Genomic DNA, 17,401 nt, shown 5'->3' on the forward strand with positions numbered 1-17,401 from the left:
CCCACCTGCCCGCCCGTCCGCCCAGCCTCCCGCGCCGCCCGCCAGAGCAGCATCGCCCGCGGGCTACCTGTGCCGGCTCCCCCCCGCGGAGCCCGCTCGGCCCCCGTCGCCCGCCCCGGTCCGCCCGCCCGGCCGGCCCCCGCCTCCGCGCCGCCCGGCCCGCTGCCGGTGCGGCGCTCCCCGAGGGCGGCGCGGCGCGGCCTCTCCGGGCCCCGGAGGCCGGCAGCCAATCGGAGCGGCGCTGTCGGGCCGGAGCTGTTTACCCGGTCTCGGCCCGCCTCCCCGTCGGGGCGCCGCCGAGGGGGGAGCGGGCGGAGGGGGAGCACGGCCGCGGCGGGGAGGCGGCCGCCGCGCGGGGAGCGGAACAAAGCGCCGAGGCGCGGCGCGGGGGCCGATGACAGCCTGGCCCGCGGACTCCCCTCCCGGCTGCGTCTCCCCGGCGGGGGCGACCCGCGCTCGCACCTGACCATGACCCTGCGCCGGTCCCGGCTGGGCCACCCCGGCGTCTCCCGCTGAAGGGACCGGCTTCTTGCCGACCTGCCCCGCTCCTTTCCTCCTCCTCCTCCTCCTTCTCGCTGCTGAGGCCGTCGCCTCTCCCCGGCGACCTGACGGAGTGATGGGCTGCATCGGATCCCGGACTGTGGGTAAGGCGTTGGCGGGGACAGCGCTAGCGGATGCTCGGGCAGTCGCAGCCGCTGGCTGATCGCGACCCCCGCCGGGGGGCGCGGGTCGCCCCTCACGGCCCCCCTGCTCGGTGCCAAGGGCCCGTCCAGCGCCATTAGCTGCGCGGCGGCTCCCCGCCTCCCCCGGCCCCGGCGCGGCGCGGCGCGGCGGGGCGGGCAGCGCGGGCGGCCGCGGGGCACGGGCGAGTCGCCGGCCGCTGGCCTAGGTGCTGGCACACGGGACGGGGCGAGCGGTGCGCAGAGCTCCGGGGCATGCCTGGCCTGGGGGGGACATCTCCCCGTGTCACTCGTGGTGGAAGGTCGGGGAACATGTGGATCAGTGCAGTGCCGCCGGGGAAGCGGTTGTGGGGTGCGGGGCGTGCCTCCCCAAGCAGGATCAGGCGGCTAGCGGCTCCCTCTTTTGCTCAGTAGTGGGCTTATTGTTATCCGAGTATACCCATAACATTGCATGATCTGCACGTCTTCTCCATTCCCCCTTCCCTCTACCCAGACTTCAGTGGAGAATAGCAAATAAAACTGAATCTCTCCCCCCCCCTCGCAGAGCCATTGCAAGGGGACACAGTGGGCAGAATAGTGTCTTTTCGCTGGGCCACATACATCCTCTCCTTCCGCAGAGGATCTCAAGCCTTCAGGCTGTGTAACCTAGCTCTCCCCTCCTACACACATGCAGATACCAAAAGATCCCTTGATCACTGAGCACAGGTCTCTACAGGGAAAAACAGCATCCTGTGGCACACTTTCCTCCCCACAGGAGACTTTCCTTCTGTGCAAATCACATGTACAGACATGAGTTATACGGGCATGTGGCATTCAAGCCGCCAAAACAGCCCCTGAGAGAAGCTCATTTGATAGAACACCTCCCTCTCTTATGCCTTTCCACGAAGCACACAGGCCCTGTGTCATCTATGAGGAAATGAAGCCTTTGAAGGCAAGGGGGATTGAACCACCTACCCAGACTAAATCTGAGGGACCGTGCTAAAGCCTGATGCTGTGACACCTCTTCTTGTCTCAATAGGAAAGCCATTCGCTGATGGTGAGCACTTCCAGGAACCCTGTATTCCCGTAGCAGCAAACTTTAAACTAGAACTCCAGTTTCTACCTTAAGATTTAGTTCCCACGTCTAGCCAATGTCTCCTGCCAGTCTCTGCTGTCCTCATGGCCTAAAGAAGTTTCCTGTGTCTTCTGTAACGACCACATGGCGCAGCTAACTGCATTATTTCCCTTGAGATTCTTCATACTTATCTGGAGAGTCCTGATCTGTGTGTCTGTAGCATGTCAAAACATGTATTGCCTCCCTCTCCCGCCTTTCCCAAATCCTCCACACATACGTACACATCAGGTTGGACCAACTGCCATGGTCATCATTATCCCGTTAGCTAGCAAATGATCTGTACTGCCTTTATCAATGAATGTCTGAACTAGTAGCATTAATTTCTAATCCCTCTTCCCACAGTACTATTCAAAAAAATAACAAACGCATCTAGAAACACCCACTCTCCACTGTGCAGAATGACACACAGCTTTCATACTTAACCACCCAGATATTTGTTCCTATATATGGCAGCATTTTTATGATCCGTGACCTGGAATATGAGTTGCCAAAAAGCCTATGCAGTTGAGCTGTTGCAAGTATCATGTGCATATATAAATACTATGCAGATGTGTGCGCATACATAAAAATATAAAAGAGCATCTGTGTATTAAAATGATGATGGGATAGTGATGATGGAAAATTCACCTTCTGGGTGCAAATTGTACTCCTAAAATATGGCCCTTAATGTTAGAGATACTGGACTTTTCAGACTATATTGACTTTTTGTTTCTACAAGAGATACTCATTTTTGATGCTGAGAGCACAGTGGGCATAAGGGACCTATTTATACAGTTAACTGAGGAATTTTCCTTGAGCTCATGTTATGGAGGTTTGCATTAGGGGAATTGTAAGACAATGATTCTAATCTCTATGTCAGTCAGATCTGAATGTAGGAATGGTGCCTGATGCCTGCACTGTGTGAAACTTGTACACTGTTTTGCTTCACTTCATGGGTTTAGAGTCCTAGAGGTTGGACTGACTGATGTCTGGGTTTTACTTGGACTCCTTCACATAAGCAGGTTTGTTCAGAACAATTCTTGTTGGATAGCATAGAATATACACTCCAGCTGTCTGGGAGTTATTGGGAGGATTCTTCAGGCCTATTTTAGGAAAACAGTGCTTTTAAGTGCTAGGTCTGACCTCTAGGATGTGTTTGGAAACTAAACCTCAAACATGACATAGAACTTTGTGTTCTTGCTGTATCGTATATCTCATTAGATTTTTGCAGAATTAGTTTAATTTATGGGCTCTGTATTGACTTCCCAAGACGAAGCAGGTTCTAGAGATAAAAGAAGGATGGTACACTTCTGTTGGTTTTACGTCTGAACTTGCATGTAGCAGATTTTGGTTTCTTTAACTTGAACTCAGAATTTGGGTTCTTTAACTTGAAGAAATTAGTACTAGAAAGCTCCTAATCAGTCAGATTTAGTTTATTTACCACACAAGGTCCAATGCAGGATTGTGCCCTGAGCTTGCTGCAGGGTTTTTTCCATTCCAATTTTACGCAAACCACATGATTTATCCATCTCCCGCAGAGACATTTTGCTATGATCTAGTTAGATGTCAGAGTTTGCACATGTTTAGTGATATGCATCTTTACATTTTATTTCCTAAATGTGATTTTTCTAGTTATTCCCTCCCTGGGAAAAAGTAATCGAGAGGGTCATAACAGAGTAGCTCCGTATGCATAAAATCAAAATGGAGTCATGTAACATCTTTCAGTCTGAGAGAGGACACCAGAAATCACAATGATGATGATCAGGTTTGGATTTCCTAGGGTATGAGAAAAGCTGAAAAGTGATCTTAAAAGACTAAGATGGTACCCAGTCACATTCTCTGCACATGCACCCACTGTAGCACACCTCAGTGTGCTTTGTGTTACGTAGCATGATAGCAGGTATGCCACAAACCGGAGACCTCATGAGCATCGCAACTGGCTTCTGCCCCTGATCACAGCTAGCAGTCAGGTCTGTTGGGGATAATTGCCCCATCGTAATTCCTGGAAAGCTGTGTAGTGACTGTCATGTCAGCTGGGACTCAGTTTCAATGATTGTAAAGGAGGTTTTGACTGAGGTTGCTGGACAGTACAGTCTGTAAAATACAGGTGGGATCTTAGCAGATATTTAAGTGTCAACTACGTGCAATGACCAGCATGGTTATTGTCAGTAATTGAATTAACTGATTTTAAGATCGTTCAGGCCTGCCTGTGTGTCTGAATGCATTGTAGTTCCAGTCTGAATGCATTGCAATTGTACCTTTGACTACAATTTAGACATATCCTAATATGGGTTGTTCTCACTGGTGTGGCAAGATTTCTTTAATTCCTTGAATGGATTTAAATGAATAGAAAGCTAAAGCTTATTATGCTCATGCATGCTCTCAGTTTTTCCAATGGTGGCTCTGATTTCTCTGATGTCTTTTCACAGAAGCCTGCAGCAAATGTGTTTTGTGAAGTGACATCACATGGTTGCAAAATATTCAAAGAAATTACAGCCAAATAGTATTTGGTGGTGAGGGGGAAGAGAAACTAGGAATGCTCATACTGGATATAAGGAAAAACTTTTTCACAGTGAGGACAGTCGAGCATTGGGACAGGTTTTCCGCAGAGGTTGTGCAGTGTCCATTCTTGGAGAGTGCTGCAAAACTGAAGAATGGTCAGAAAAGAAATGTGTGAACCGTGAGTAGAAACTTACAAGGGTGATCTGATGACAGTTTTTAAGTACTTGAGTCAAGAAGAGAAGCTTAAAACCATCTGACTCTACAACCTAGCAGGAAACAGTTAAGACACAATGGATGGATAGCAGATACATTCAGACTAGAAATACAGCACAAAGTCAAATGGTAAAAATACTTAACTATTGGAATAATTTGCCAAGAATTGTAGTGAATTCTTTGTCACCCGAATATGTAAAAATCATGATTTTTTTTTAAAGATGCCCTGTAGTTAAGCATAGCAACTGAAATTATAATTAACAAAGGGAATAATTTTGGCCCCTCTTATAGTAAGGAATTTAGATTAGACCATCAGATTTATTTATTTATTTATTTTTGGTGAGTTTAAGCCACAAGTTTTCAAGTACAGGAATGTATTTATAAAAAGGAAACTTATAAATTGAAACATTCTGGGAAGATGTGGTTGTATCCATAGAGCTTGATCAGATATGGTTTATGGGGAAACCCTTATTAATTATAGAAAAATAGTTCAGTGATCCAGATGGCTAGCATGTGAACTGAAATTCCAGACCTAAATAGGGAAAAACAGTTTTAGGGTTTATACTGTTAACACTGGCCAGGATGGTGACAGGAAACTGTGACAGGCACAGGAAGATCAGACAGGCTGTGAAGGCAGGAAACTCAGTAGTAACAGGAGACTTCAGTTAACCCTGTGTGTTGATTGGCTGAGTGTCATGTTCAAAGATTAAATGTTTACTTCAGGAGCCAGTCAAGGAGCCCATAAAAGATGAGTGACTCTTCGCATGGCCTTGTGCAGTGAGCAGGACTTAGTGCATAGTTACTTTTAAAGAGGTTTTAGGTGACTCAGAGAGATTTAAGACCATAGCAGAAAAAAAAGGAATACTTTTTTGGATCTGTGCTTTTTGTGCTGGAATTTGTGGAGGTTCATCTACTGTAACCTTTCTTTATTGGGGATGCATCAGATCAGCTTCAAATCGAAGCCTCAGCAGATGAGGTTACAGAGCAGGTAATAAGTCATTAGATGGCATTCATGCAAGATATTTGGAGGACCTCAGGGCTGAAAGAGCAGAAGTATTTATTATTATGTGTGATGTCTTACATCAGTTTAGTACAACAAGATTGGAAGCTAGCTAATGTGATGCCAGTTTTTAAAATGATTTTGAGATCTGGGAAACCATAAGCTAGTAAACATGATGTGCCTACGAGGCAAACTAGTACACATTATTCCAAAGAATAGAATTAGTGCATGCATGGACAAATAAGATATGCTGTGGAAAGTTAACACTGCTGTTGTTAAGGGAAAGCATGCCACACAAGTCTTAGAAGCATTGAATGAGCATGTTGACAAAGGAGATCCAGTGGATTTCCAAAGCACATTTATAAAGGTGACACCACAGGCTGTTGAAGAGAATCTGCTGTTGTATCAAAGGGAAGGTCTGGAGATGATTAAGTAATTGGGTAAAGGAGGGAAAAAGGATTAGCAAGAGGGACATGAGTCAGGGGGTCCTGTGAACAGACTTGTGCCTTCTGCTTGATGGAGGTTTTCTAGCTGATGCCCCCAGGGGGCCAGGGAATTAGCTCAGAGTAGAAAATGGCTTTTTCCAGGAGGATTCCTCATCCTCTGCTGACAGGAGGGTTCCTCATCCTCTACTGACAAGGAGTGGTCTCATTACCATGTGTCTGGATGGGATGTGAGGGTGAGGAAATTAAGCAATTGATGCATGAATACATAGATATATTCTCAAGGCATGTCATCTAGCTGTTCAAAGCTTACTAAAGTGGTGTGGGGATTGGCTAGGGAGTCACAGGCCAAGGTCTGAGAAGGAGCTCCGTGGAGCTAGGGTTTGGAGGGGGCTGCCTTCCTGTAGGACTCACCTGAGGTAGGAGATGGTGGTATGATCTGGGTGTTCTACACTGTGTTCCAGGCAAGCAGTATGGGGTTGCCCCAGTCCCCCCTCAGCACCAGGCCCATCACCCCCTGACAGAGAATACAGAGGAAGGACTCTATGGTGTTGGAGCAGTGGTGGCTGGAATAGGGCAGCCCTGACTCACTCTCCACCTGAAGCCAACAGGACCCTGTTGAGCTTGAAGGAGCACTCTGTAGCAGTACACAACTGCTGGACCCCACAAAGCAGCAGTTGAACCTGAATGCCTTCAAGGTCCCTGTAAGATAGCCATCACCTCTGCTGTTAAGCACTTTCTCCTGGTTGGGTGACCAGGAGGAGAAGGAGGGCAAATGACAGACTGTCCCTACGTGGTCCTAGATCAGAGAGAGTTTGTGAAAGATGCTCTGGATTGGGATGGGATCATGTGGCTGTGGCCCGGGTGTATCACGTAAGCCAGCGCAGACCCTAGCCACAGTTAGGTGGCTTTTGCTATGATCTGTGCTAAGGAGTGATACTGGGCAGCAGTTCCTCGGTTTGCAGAAGACCCACTTTTTTTGGCAGGAGAGCTATCATGGCCATCTGGCATGAGAGGCAAAGCTCTTCACTCCTGAGAGGCTCAACCTGGCAGAGCCTGGAGTTTTGTTCCTGGGCATGTGGTGGAGTGTTTCTGAGATCTCAGCCACAGTGAGAAGGAGCTCCAGTGAGTCCTGGTCAGCCATGCTGACCACTGGGTACTTTTACTCAGCACATGGCAAATACAGAAATCAATGTTATCCAAAGAGAAGTGAGCTGCAGAGGAGGCCCTTGTTTGTTCTTGCATCTGCTCTGGATCTGCATGAGTAGTGCTATCCTTTGTCAGGATGCAAGCAATATGTTTTTGTCACCCCTCTTCTTCTCAAGATGTGGAAGAAGCAAGTGCCATGATCCATCTCCCAGAGGAGCTGGATCTGCAACCACGCAAAGGTGTCCTGGGCCTGATGTTCTTCCAGGACCTGAGGCTTGCCCAGCTTCATGTAGCACCCACTGAATTGCTGGGAAGCCTGCCTCTCCAGCCCCAGAACATCCTGTTCATTCTGCCATGTCCCTCCACTGGCTTGATGACTTCATGTAGTGGTAGAAAAAGAGTCTGGCCTGCAACTTCCTACTCTACCTTCTAGCACTGTTGGGCCAAGGGAAAGGCATGCCTCTTCTCTCATCTGTTGATCCAGAACTCCTGAGAGGCTGCTAGAAAGTCCATATTCTCTAACAAGCTGTTGTTAAAATGTAGTAGACCAGCCCCATCCTCTAGGAGGTGATGCTGACTGCCATGGGTGGTAACATAAGAAGAATAATCTTGACACATGTTGTGAAACATGTGGTGTGAAACAAATGCCATTCAGTCAAGAGTGGGTCACAGTCTGCTACTCAGATTCAGACGAAGGAAGTACAGTCAGCTGGGTGGAGTTTGCACCAGGATGAGATCTTCCCAGGGACACCTGCTGTAGCCTGATATCTCCCCCTCCCAGTGCTGTCCGCTTGGTGATGTTAAAGTCCCTATCCAGGACTAGGCACTGGAGGATCCAGACAAACAAGGAAGGCAGAGATATCAGTTGGTAGAATTATAAATGTTCTGGGCCTGGTATTGGGGTATGGACATCAACTGGTTTACTGACCAGCCTTTCTATACAGACTGAACAGTGCAGCAGGTGACTGGGCATAATCTCGGTGACATCGAGCATCTTGGACTGTATTTCCAAGGTGAACAGGGTTGCCATTCCACCAGAGAAGACCATGAGACAGCAAAAGTAGGCTGTGCTTCTCTACCCTTGCAGCAACTAGGCTTGGCAGTTAGATCGGTGAAGGTCTCCTGCAGGAACAGGATGGGGAGTACCCAGCCCCTACAGAGACCTACCCTCCAGCCCATGGGGTTTAGTGATACGATTCTGAGCTATTTCACTAGGAAGGAGAGAGAAGGGGGCTAAGGAACTTACTGGCCAATGGTGGTGGTGCCTGTGGTACCAGCAGTGCTGTGCACCAGCAGGTACTGTTGCCAGACCTGGGGGCCCCAGGGTACAGGTCATGATTCTGCCCCATGGGTCCCTTTCCCTCCCTGATGGGTCCCCATCCTCACTGATGAGGATGAGGTTGTAATCTCCCGTGGCAAGGGTCAGCTGCATCTTCTTCCCAGAGCAATGAGTCTCCAGCAGGTGGCACAGCTTGTCCCTCAGCATGATGGGGCTGAGGAGCCTTCAGACTGGTGTAAGCCCACAGTGCTTGTAGTGCCCCAAGGTCTCCAGATTGGGGCATTTCTGTCACTCTCCTGCTTAATAAAGATCCCCAGCACAGCACAGCCAGTACATTTTGGTCTGACTCCTCCCCTGATGCAAGGGCAAGCAGCTGAGGGAGGTGCGTAACTCTTCTGGGGATCCAAGGGAGCTCATGAACAGCACCCACCTCTAGAGGTTGTTTCATGTTGGGGAATATGTCCTTGGGGCAGCAGGGAAAATCATGGGGTGGGTTTAGGGGTAGGGGTGTTGGTGGCTGTGATACTGAGCTATGGCACCACCCTCACAGGCCCGGGGGTGGGTGATTGGGGCAGGGCTGGTGACCCTGTGCTGGTAGCTGTGCCTGGTGAGCTCAGCCCCTGCAGTCTCACTGCTGGCAGGTCTTTGGCACATTCCCCAGTTGCTTGTGGAGTTGCGGTGCTCTGTCTAGTGGGGATGGCCCAGGCACCACTGGCAGCCTCCTGGGATTGGGGACAGTTTCTCCCTTTGTGCCCTGGACATCTGGAGGATGTACAAGAAGATTCCTGATGTGGAATAACAATGGATCTTGCCAGCAGCACATGGATGGGGCTTCATTGGCAGAGGGGGAGCACACGATGGAGGGAGGCATCTTTTCCAGCCCTGCAGGAGAGGGCTGATGGGGAATACCAGCTTCTTCAGGGCAAACCAGGAGAGGATGAGGAGGAGACGAGCATTGTGAAGGGTTGCGAAACAGAAGTTAGTACCACCTGAATACCCTTGTCCTGCTTGGGCTTGGGGAGAATGGAAACACACCCACTGAGAGACCCTTTCTTGTTGTGTCCCAGATGGTGGTCTGTGTTGCCCGGAAGAAATCTGCTAAGGCTTGGAGGCCATTGTCATGGCCCAGAGCCTCACTGCCTCTGGCAACTCCCACACTTTCAATTTGGGGTGGAGGGTGATGACTGGAAGGCAGCAGTCTCTGTGCCTCCTGGCTGTGGAAGGAAGAGGCTTTGACCATTGCTGCTGTTCCACAAGGTGGTGGCTGATGGACACCATGGCCAAGTATGTGATGGCTGTGTTGGGCAAGGTCAAAGCCACCTGGCTGTACACTGCCAGAGCCATACTCCAAAGCTGGTGGGGGGACAAGTAAGGAGAGGGGAGCCTGAAACTGATAGTCAGGCTGCAGCTGCCCCCATATGCTGATGTTTTGGAGCAAGGCTCTTGTTCTTCTTCTCCTGACCCCTTCTGCTGACAGTGACTGCTGACAGTTCTGCTGGCAGTGGAGTCCCACCTTGGCCTCTTGACATCATCTTGGCAGTCGTGCAGCCCACCCCATGGGTTATGTGGGGAGAGAGGGACTGGGAATGTCCCTTGGGTCAGGGACCCTCCTTCTTCAGTCTGTCTCAGCTTCTCCATACAGGCGGGTCAATGGGAACGTATGTCTGGGATGTTTTGTGAGTATTTATCTGTGATAATGCTTGGGAGACTGTCCAGTAGGAGGGTGCAGGGGACTGAAAGAGGGGAAGGGAGGAGAGGGCTGAGTGAGGGGAAAAGGCATGGGCTCCACAGGCTGCACTGGATGACAGGGATTGGAGCAGGGCTGGACTGGAGACAAGAAGGGGCAGGGGCAGAAAAAGGGAGCATGGAAAAGGTATGTAGGGGCTCAGGAGGAGAAGAGATCCTGGGGAGGGGAATGGTGTGAACAGGAGACCCTATGGGAAAAGGAAGGGTGGGGGACCATGTGTGTTTATATATATATATATATATATAGTACATCAGAGAGAGGGAGGAGAAGGATAAAGGAGGGGAGAAGGGTAGCAGTAAGGTGCATGGGAGGGAGGCTCCATTTTGTCCCCTCCCTGAGTCCTTCTGTGTGTTGCAGGACCTGGGAACCACAGGAGGTAACTGGGATGTGGGCCCTATTTCACTTAAGCCAGGGCCCTCAGAGACCTTTGGCTCCTGCTGTGTGGGATGGTGCAGGATTACATTCCAACTATTAGTGGAGATGGAGGTGTCAGCAGCAGAGTGGTGGCAATAGTTCTGGTGGTAACACTGGGTAGTGACAGCTTTCTCTCCCTGCTCCAGGGTGCAGGGAAGGGAGTTCAGGGAGAAGGCTGTGTTGCAGTCTGCCTGTTGACTCTTAGGGAGCTGTTTGGATGGTGTTTCTTCCCCTCTGGTAGAGATGAATCTACAGAATATAGATGTCAGAATTAATGTTATTCTTATGCTCTAAGACAGTGCCCATGTGACATCCAGCCACAGAGATTAAAATTTAAACACATAGGGAGAACAACATATGAAATTGCCTGCTGCATATTACTTCTGTAATGTTGGCTGTAGGCCAGCGAAAGAGGGATGCTGCCTTGGTTCATACTGATGTGTTCATACTTACTGTGCTGAATGGGGTCCCTGGGGACACATTCTCTGCACTTTAGAGAAACAGTGAAGAATGAGGATAAACCTGTCACTGCTGTTCATGCTGGCTAATGTTCTGCAGCTGGGACAGGGCTTTGAGAATTTTTTTATTGTGCTAATTGGATGCAGTACCTCCTTAGCTTAAATGGCATGATTGCTTCTCAGAACAGCACTGCCTGTATCTAACACTAGGCTCTGTGTTCATCTCCGCTCAGTTGCAAGGACATGGTATGCAGTAGCCTTTAGAATTAGTTTGAAAGTTTCTAGTCAAGAAGGAAATTGTTGTTCTTGGAGCTTTGTTCATTAATTCTATTTCCTAAACAGCTCTATTGCATTTACAAGTTAAAACCATTGATATGGACCAAAAAGGGACCTGTCTGCAGAAAGAGGCAGACTGGACTGGGGCAGTATTTAAATTGCCCAGATCCAAAGCAGAGATCCTGAGAACTGCTCATCTGATACTGAATTCTGAAGATACCTCAGATCTGTAGGTGTTTTCATTTCTGATTGAAAATTTCCAAGACATGTTTCATGCAGACCAAGATGTTTCTCTGCTTTGATGAGCACCAAACTGCTCAGCCCTACCTCATCTGTGAAAAACAGGCATTTTTCTGTTTATCTTCTGCAGGTGGTTCAATTGTTAGTTATACTCTGAAAAAGTCAACAGCAGGTGTCTAGTTTCTACATTTGTTCATGCAGTACAAGCTAGAGAACTGACAGAGTATGTGGATAATTCAGGTTCATTTCTCAGCTTTTCCTGGGAGAATTTGAATGCTCTCATCTCCCTGAGGTGACCTGGAACTATTAGGCAGGGGCTTATTCCTTTCCTCAGTGTTGCTCTTTACGCTTCTTTTGAGTGACCCTCTGTGAAGCATTCAAGGAAAAAAAGGTTTCTGTAATTACACTATCTGTCTGTCTGTCAGTCCTTCTCAATAGCTTTTCTATTTCTTTGATTTCAACAATATTTGACAAGATATTATGATGTTACATTTGACAAAGATACTAAACTCCCACGAGTATCATGAAAAAGGATATTAGGGAAAGAACCATTTAAAGACTGATCATAATTACCCTAATTACTTTTCTTGTTTTCTTAGTTGTTCAGGGAAAAGGAGAAGGGAATGGAAAAGAATAACTGAGCCATTTACTCTAAATATTGATCTTCACCAACATTAACATTGGCTACCAATATCAAATGATGATGTTTCTGCTCCCTGCTGGAAAGTAAAACTTGAGAAACAGAAGAAAGTTCACTAACAGTGAATAACAGCAGTGCTGGAAATTCACTGTAATTAGTAAGTTTCTTCTTGTGGTAATTGACCTGACACATCACAAAGTGATTGACACAAATACATGTTAGTATATAGTCCACGTTTTCACAGCACCATGTCAACCTCATGACATTTCCAATTGGAAGGAAAATTGAAAATTTAAGATTCTCAAACTGTATTGCTCTATTTTATGTCAAACAAAATAGAGAAGACAAATAAGAGAAGATATTGTGTATCTAGCACAAAAGTTACAACAAAACAGATGATTATAGGCATATACCTGACTCAAGCATGTACCTTGTTAAATGAACAAAACACAGACACACGTACCAAATTGATGAATACACGGTGGTAGTAAGAACTGAGGAAATGTCCAGAGGAATCCCAAAGACAATGAACTTCTTAACATTGTGACAGATAAGTAATACGAAATAAGGTGAATTTCTTATGATCACAGAAATGAAAAGAAAGATAAAATGAATTAATAAAACCAGAAAATATGTGCAACTAAGAAATTCTATGTATTTCTCCAGGAGAACGTAAAGACATGATACAAAGTATGTGGCAATCTGAGCTACTGTAATACAGAAAAAGTAACACTAAATCAACACAGTGAGATAAGTCATTGAAACTAATCCTTGAATGTGCCCAGTGCATTCATGAAAAAGGGCATTATTTCATATTGCTTGGGAATCTTAGTATGTACATTTTCTAATTTTTGAGAGTCCATAGTTATAGATGCTCGGAAAAAAAAAAAAAACCCTGGAGAATAAAGGGTTTTGACACTCTCTTTCTCCCACCTTTTTTCTCTTTAAATGTTTTTCTTCTTTATGATTTAGAAAGGGCTGAGTTAAAAAAAATATATTTTTACCTTAATAATACTGTAACAGTAAGAGAGGTAATATTTTTCCCCCAAAGGCTTAGAGGACTTGAGATGGAATATTACTTCAGTTACTGGTTGTGACTGGAAGTTAACATAGAGCTCTTTTTCTGATGAATTTGTCAGAGTTTTTTTAGTCAAATTTGTATTGAAATTACAAAGCAACTATGGTCTGCAAACAATGTGGCTTAGTGTATTTATATATTTCAATTCCTTGGTTTTATTTCACTGCTTTTTGTAATTAACTTCCCACTTGTTCTTCAGTCATCCACTGAGTCTTCCAGAGCAAGGATGGAAGTTCTGATATTAAAAAAAAACCAGAAAAACAAATAATAAAATTAAAAAATCACTCATCTTCTTTAAGTGCAAAGAAAAGCAAAGCCCTTTACATCCTTTCTATACACACCATACAGAAACAATGGCAAGAAAGTCAGAAAATCAATTTTCCTTTCATTATCTCATTTCAGAACATTTCAGTAAGAAATTGAGTTGCATGTATTTGCAAAAATCCCACTCTAAAATTATCTTTATGACCCACTCATGCTTTAGAATGCTCTCTTCAGCTCTATACACAGAGGAGCAAATCCTGTTCTGTAAGAGGTGATTGATGATAGAATTACAAATGGTATAGACATAATGGTTAGCAGAAGCTGGGATGGAAGATGGATAAGAGAAAGGAAAATATATTTGAGAAGAAAGGTAATATCAAAAAGGCAAAAACATACTGATGGAAGGGAGAAAGACGAATACAGCTCAAATGCTTAAGAAGACAGCATGGAGAATGAAGAGTTTGAACAGAGGTAATGCCAAGGGAAATAGCAGTTGAATTTTTGACAAGATGCTGGATAAATACAATACTAAAATATAGTGTACTGCTTTCAGTTCCTCTTTTCCCACTTCACTTACCATATTTCTTTCTGAATTGTCTTGTGCCTTTTGTGCCATCTGTCAGAGCAGAACTTGGTCTTTCATGCCTGTGGTTTGATATTGCTCTGGCAATTTCTAGCAGAAGAGAAAAAAAAATCCTAACCTGTTTCCAACTTTCATTAAGAGGAAGTAACATTGCCCCAAGACCAATGCCAATCAGAGCCCAGAGATTTCCTTTTCAACCACAGTGTATCATGTTGTAACTGTTCAGCATGTATTTTTGCATTTAAAAGCATTTAAATAACAGATATTAAACATGTATTTTCTCCCAACATATTTCTTATTCCTCAGTACCTGTGAAACTGTGTAGAGCAAGACTTTTAAATAATTAGTTGGTCTTCATAGTGCATGCAAGATCATACATTGCTGGTTCTCTTCCCTTATCTAGTAGATGAAATATTTCAACTGGAGGAAAATAGTAATAAATACATTTTATAGGCCTTTAGTTCTATTATTATGGAACAGGTATAAACTTTGAGACAAATAAGATTTTGATGTTAATGTTTGCTTCAGCTATTTGATGCTACCATCTGCCAGAATAATATTTATATTTTGCACCGTCTAACACTTCCTGGAAATTGTCACTGCACTAGCAGTATGGATACCAAAAACTGAGTGTCATTCTGCAAACTTTGGAGCTGTCAAGTTGCACACGCTGAGCACCAAATTCCCTAATGTCCACCTCTCACTCTCTGGGTCTTTGCAGTGTGTTTGCAGAGCAGTGTTGCAGCTGGTTTTGCACTACATGCTGAACATGTCTGGATGTCTAGGGAGGGCCACACCACTGCGCTCAGAAACAACTGAGAGTACAGGAAAGAGACCTAGGGTAAATGGAGGTAAAATGGCCATGGCTCTGCTGCCTGTATTGAAAACATCCATGGCTACCCTTTGCCTCTCCAGCATCACTGTCTAGATCAGCTCTTCGGCAGGAAGGCCCTAGCCCTCCTCTTCTAGTGTCACCGAAAGGTGGGAGAAGGCAGGAAAGGACTGGGGACTACCTATGCAGGAAGATGGCAATGGGACCCCAGCAAGCATAGGCAAGGGGAATGGGAGGAGACAGACCTGCTCCACCAAAACATCCTGCAGCTCCTCAATGCCTCCCAGCTCCCCATGCCCACTCAAATCTCCCAAGCTGCCACCCCTACTCCTAACTCCACTTTCAGCCCCCCGCTGACTTCTATTGACTCTTCACCTCACCCTGACTACATTCAATCCTTCCACCCATTCCTGTATCTGGCCTCTCCAGATCTGCACCTCCTTACAATGTCCCTTACCTGTCCTTCACTCACTTCTCCCTTCTGCTCCTTCCTGATCAAGGGAGGTCAAACACGTTTACTTTAAGCCATCACTGGACCTTATAGCAGATGCACTGTGACAATAAGGCTTCTCAGGGCTCTAGCAGGCACTTCCCCTTGCTAGAGATATTTCTAGCCCTAGAAGATGGATAGCTTTGATTTTAACCCCCAAGTCCAAAAAGTTTCCTGCAGCACTGGGAACATGTCCATTAGTGGGCCCAGTAAGGCTCTGTCTCTCTCTTTTGGGTCCAAACACATACCAAACCTCCCTCTCTCACTTTCCTGGTTTCAGGATTGCCAGCTTGATAGGTGGTCATGCAGTCTTCCACAGCTTTACAAAACAAAACAAAAAAAAAGAAAAAAAAGAAAAGAAATTGCTGCCAATTGGAGAGGCCAAAACATAATCTAAGGCTGGGTAGAAGGTATCGATGATGTTGCAGGGTAATATCAAATACAATAATAGTAAAAGAAGTGTTTGCTCAAGGTGGGCTAGTTGCAGCTGTACTCACCAGCCAGAGGAAATGAGGGAATGGTCCCATCCATGCCTTTAAATTCTGTGCCAGGATTTTAGAGAAAGCTTTGACGATTCTCTCCCATCCCTGGGAACTTGCTGGCATAGCCTTAAGAGTGGAGATGTCTCCAGACTTATTGGGATGACTCTGTGCATAACTTGAAGCACCCTTAAGCCTTGCAAAGAGGGTTGCCTGCAGATGGGAGCCAAATGACCTGATCAGAGTTTAACACAAATTCAGCTCTACACTTGGAGTTCATGAATTGACCACAGTTAATAATAATCACAATTAATAATAATTAATTGAGCTCAAAGCTAGCCAGGAGGATCACAGCCTTGAGAGGTGGTCTTTATCATGCTCATCACAGCCTAGCCCTGTCTCCTCCTGTAGTCTGACTCTGTCTGATTTCTAATGTGCATCTTCATAGTGTCATACAATACAGGAATCTCCTTGTTCTTTTAAAGATCCCTGAACTGTTTCTGCTTTATTCAGCTTAGTCAGAAGCATATGGGGGATGCTATTAAAACACTCAGTTCCAATTATCCTGATGAGCAGAAAACATATTTCAAGTGTGAGGGGGAAAATATGTCCTGATTCTTCCAGAAAGTGAGGTCTTCTTGCATAGCAGAGAATGAGGAGAAGGGGAGGTGTGATGGACATCAAATCAGATAGCATTTGCTTTCTGCTGGCTTTCAGCTCACCATGTTTAGCCTTTTTAACACCAAATTGGTTTTCTGCTTTTTGAATTCCAGCTGATGAGTGCCTCAGAACTGCCACTCCTTTGTGTCTCCTGCAGGCCTCTGTAGGGCTGGGTGTTGTGCAGCATCTTTTGCCTGTCAGAAGATCTCCACTGAAAGTGTAGTGATGAGCAGGTATAAGTGTGCCAGAATTGCTAGAACAAGCAAGAGGATTTCCAAATGTTTGGGGAGATGAAATTTCCTATAAAGAACAAATAAAAAAGCTGAAAGCTGATGAAAATAGCACCACACACATTCAATAGCATGTATATCAAATGGACTGGAGATTGCTCATTTGATCCCAGGAATTACTTGTTAATAGGGGATCATTACTGTACTGAATTTCTTGCCAGGTTCCAAAAATCTCAGTTTTAAGTACAATACAACTTTTTCCTCCATGACATGGAAGTAGGAATAAAATCACTTTTAACAGAGTCTGAGGATGACACAAGGGCTGAAGGCATAGTAAATAGTTATCTGGACAGAGCAGTCATACAGGGGAGTCCCTGTTACTCAGCTGACTTTATTTAAAGACTGTTACTTTGTGTTTAGTTTTACTTGTTTTAAAAATCATTCTTATGTAATTTTTTTTTTATTTTTGTTCATTCCTTTTTTATCACTTTTATTTTATGTTACTAGCATTTAATTTTATTTGATTCTTTGTTTTTCATTAAAATGCATCTAAAACCAAACAGCACAGACTGCTTTTGAATGGGTGAAAAATCCCAGAAAGTTGTGCAAAGTGCTTAGGGAATCACAGTGAACAAACAGCTGAATGTGAGT

General features: G+C 45.8%; 1 protein-coding gene across 9 annotated transcripts in view; it reads left to right on the forward strand.

Moving 5' to 3' along the window:
- The first annotated feature begins 475 nt into the window (after positions 1-475).
- FAM131B (family with sequence similarity 131 member B) overlaps positions 476-17,401 on the forward strand; it is a 45,298-nt gene continuing 28,372 nt past the window's right edge. For all 9 annotated transcript variants that reach the window (XM_067303509.1, XM_067303493.1, XM_067303539.1 and 6 more), the window contains exon 1: positions 476-644. In XM_067303509.1, the coding sequence (XP_067159610.1) occupies positions 617-644 (28 nt within the window). In that variant the 5' untranslated portion in view covers positions 476-616. The remainder of the gene's footprint in view (positions 645-17,401) is intronic.

This window comes from Apteryx mantelli, chromosome 1 (genome assembly GCF_036417845.1).
Source record: "Apteryx mantelli isolate bAptMan1 chromosome 1, bAptMan1.hap1, whole genome shotgun sequence".
NCBI lineage: Eukaryota > Metazoa > Chordata > Aves > Apterygiformes > Apterygidae > Apteryx > Apteryx mantelli.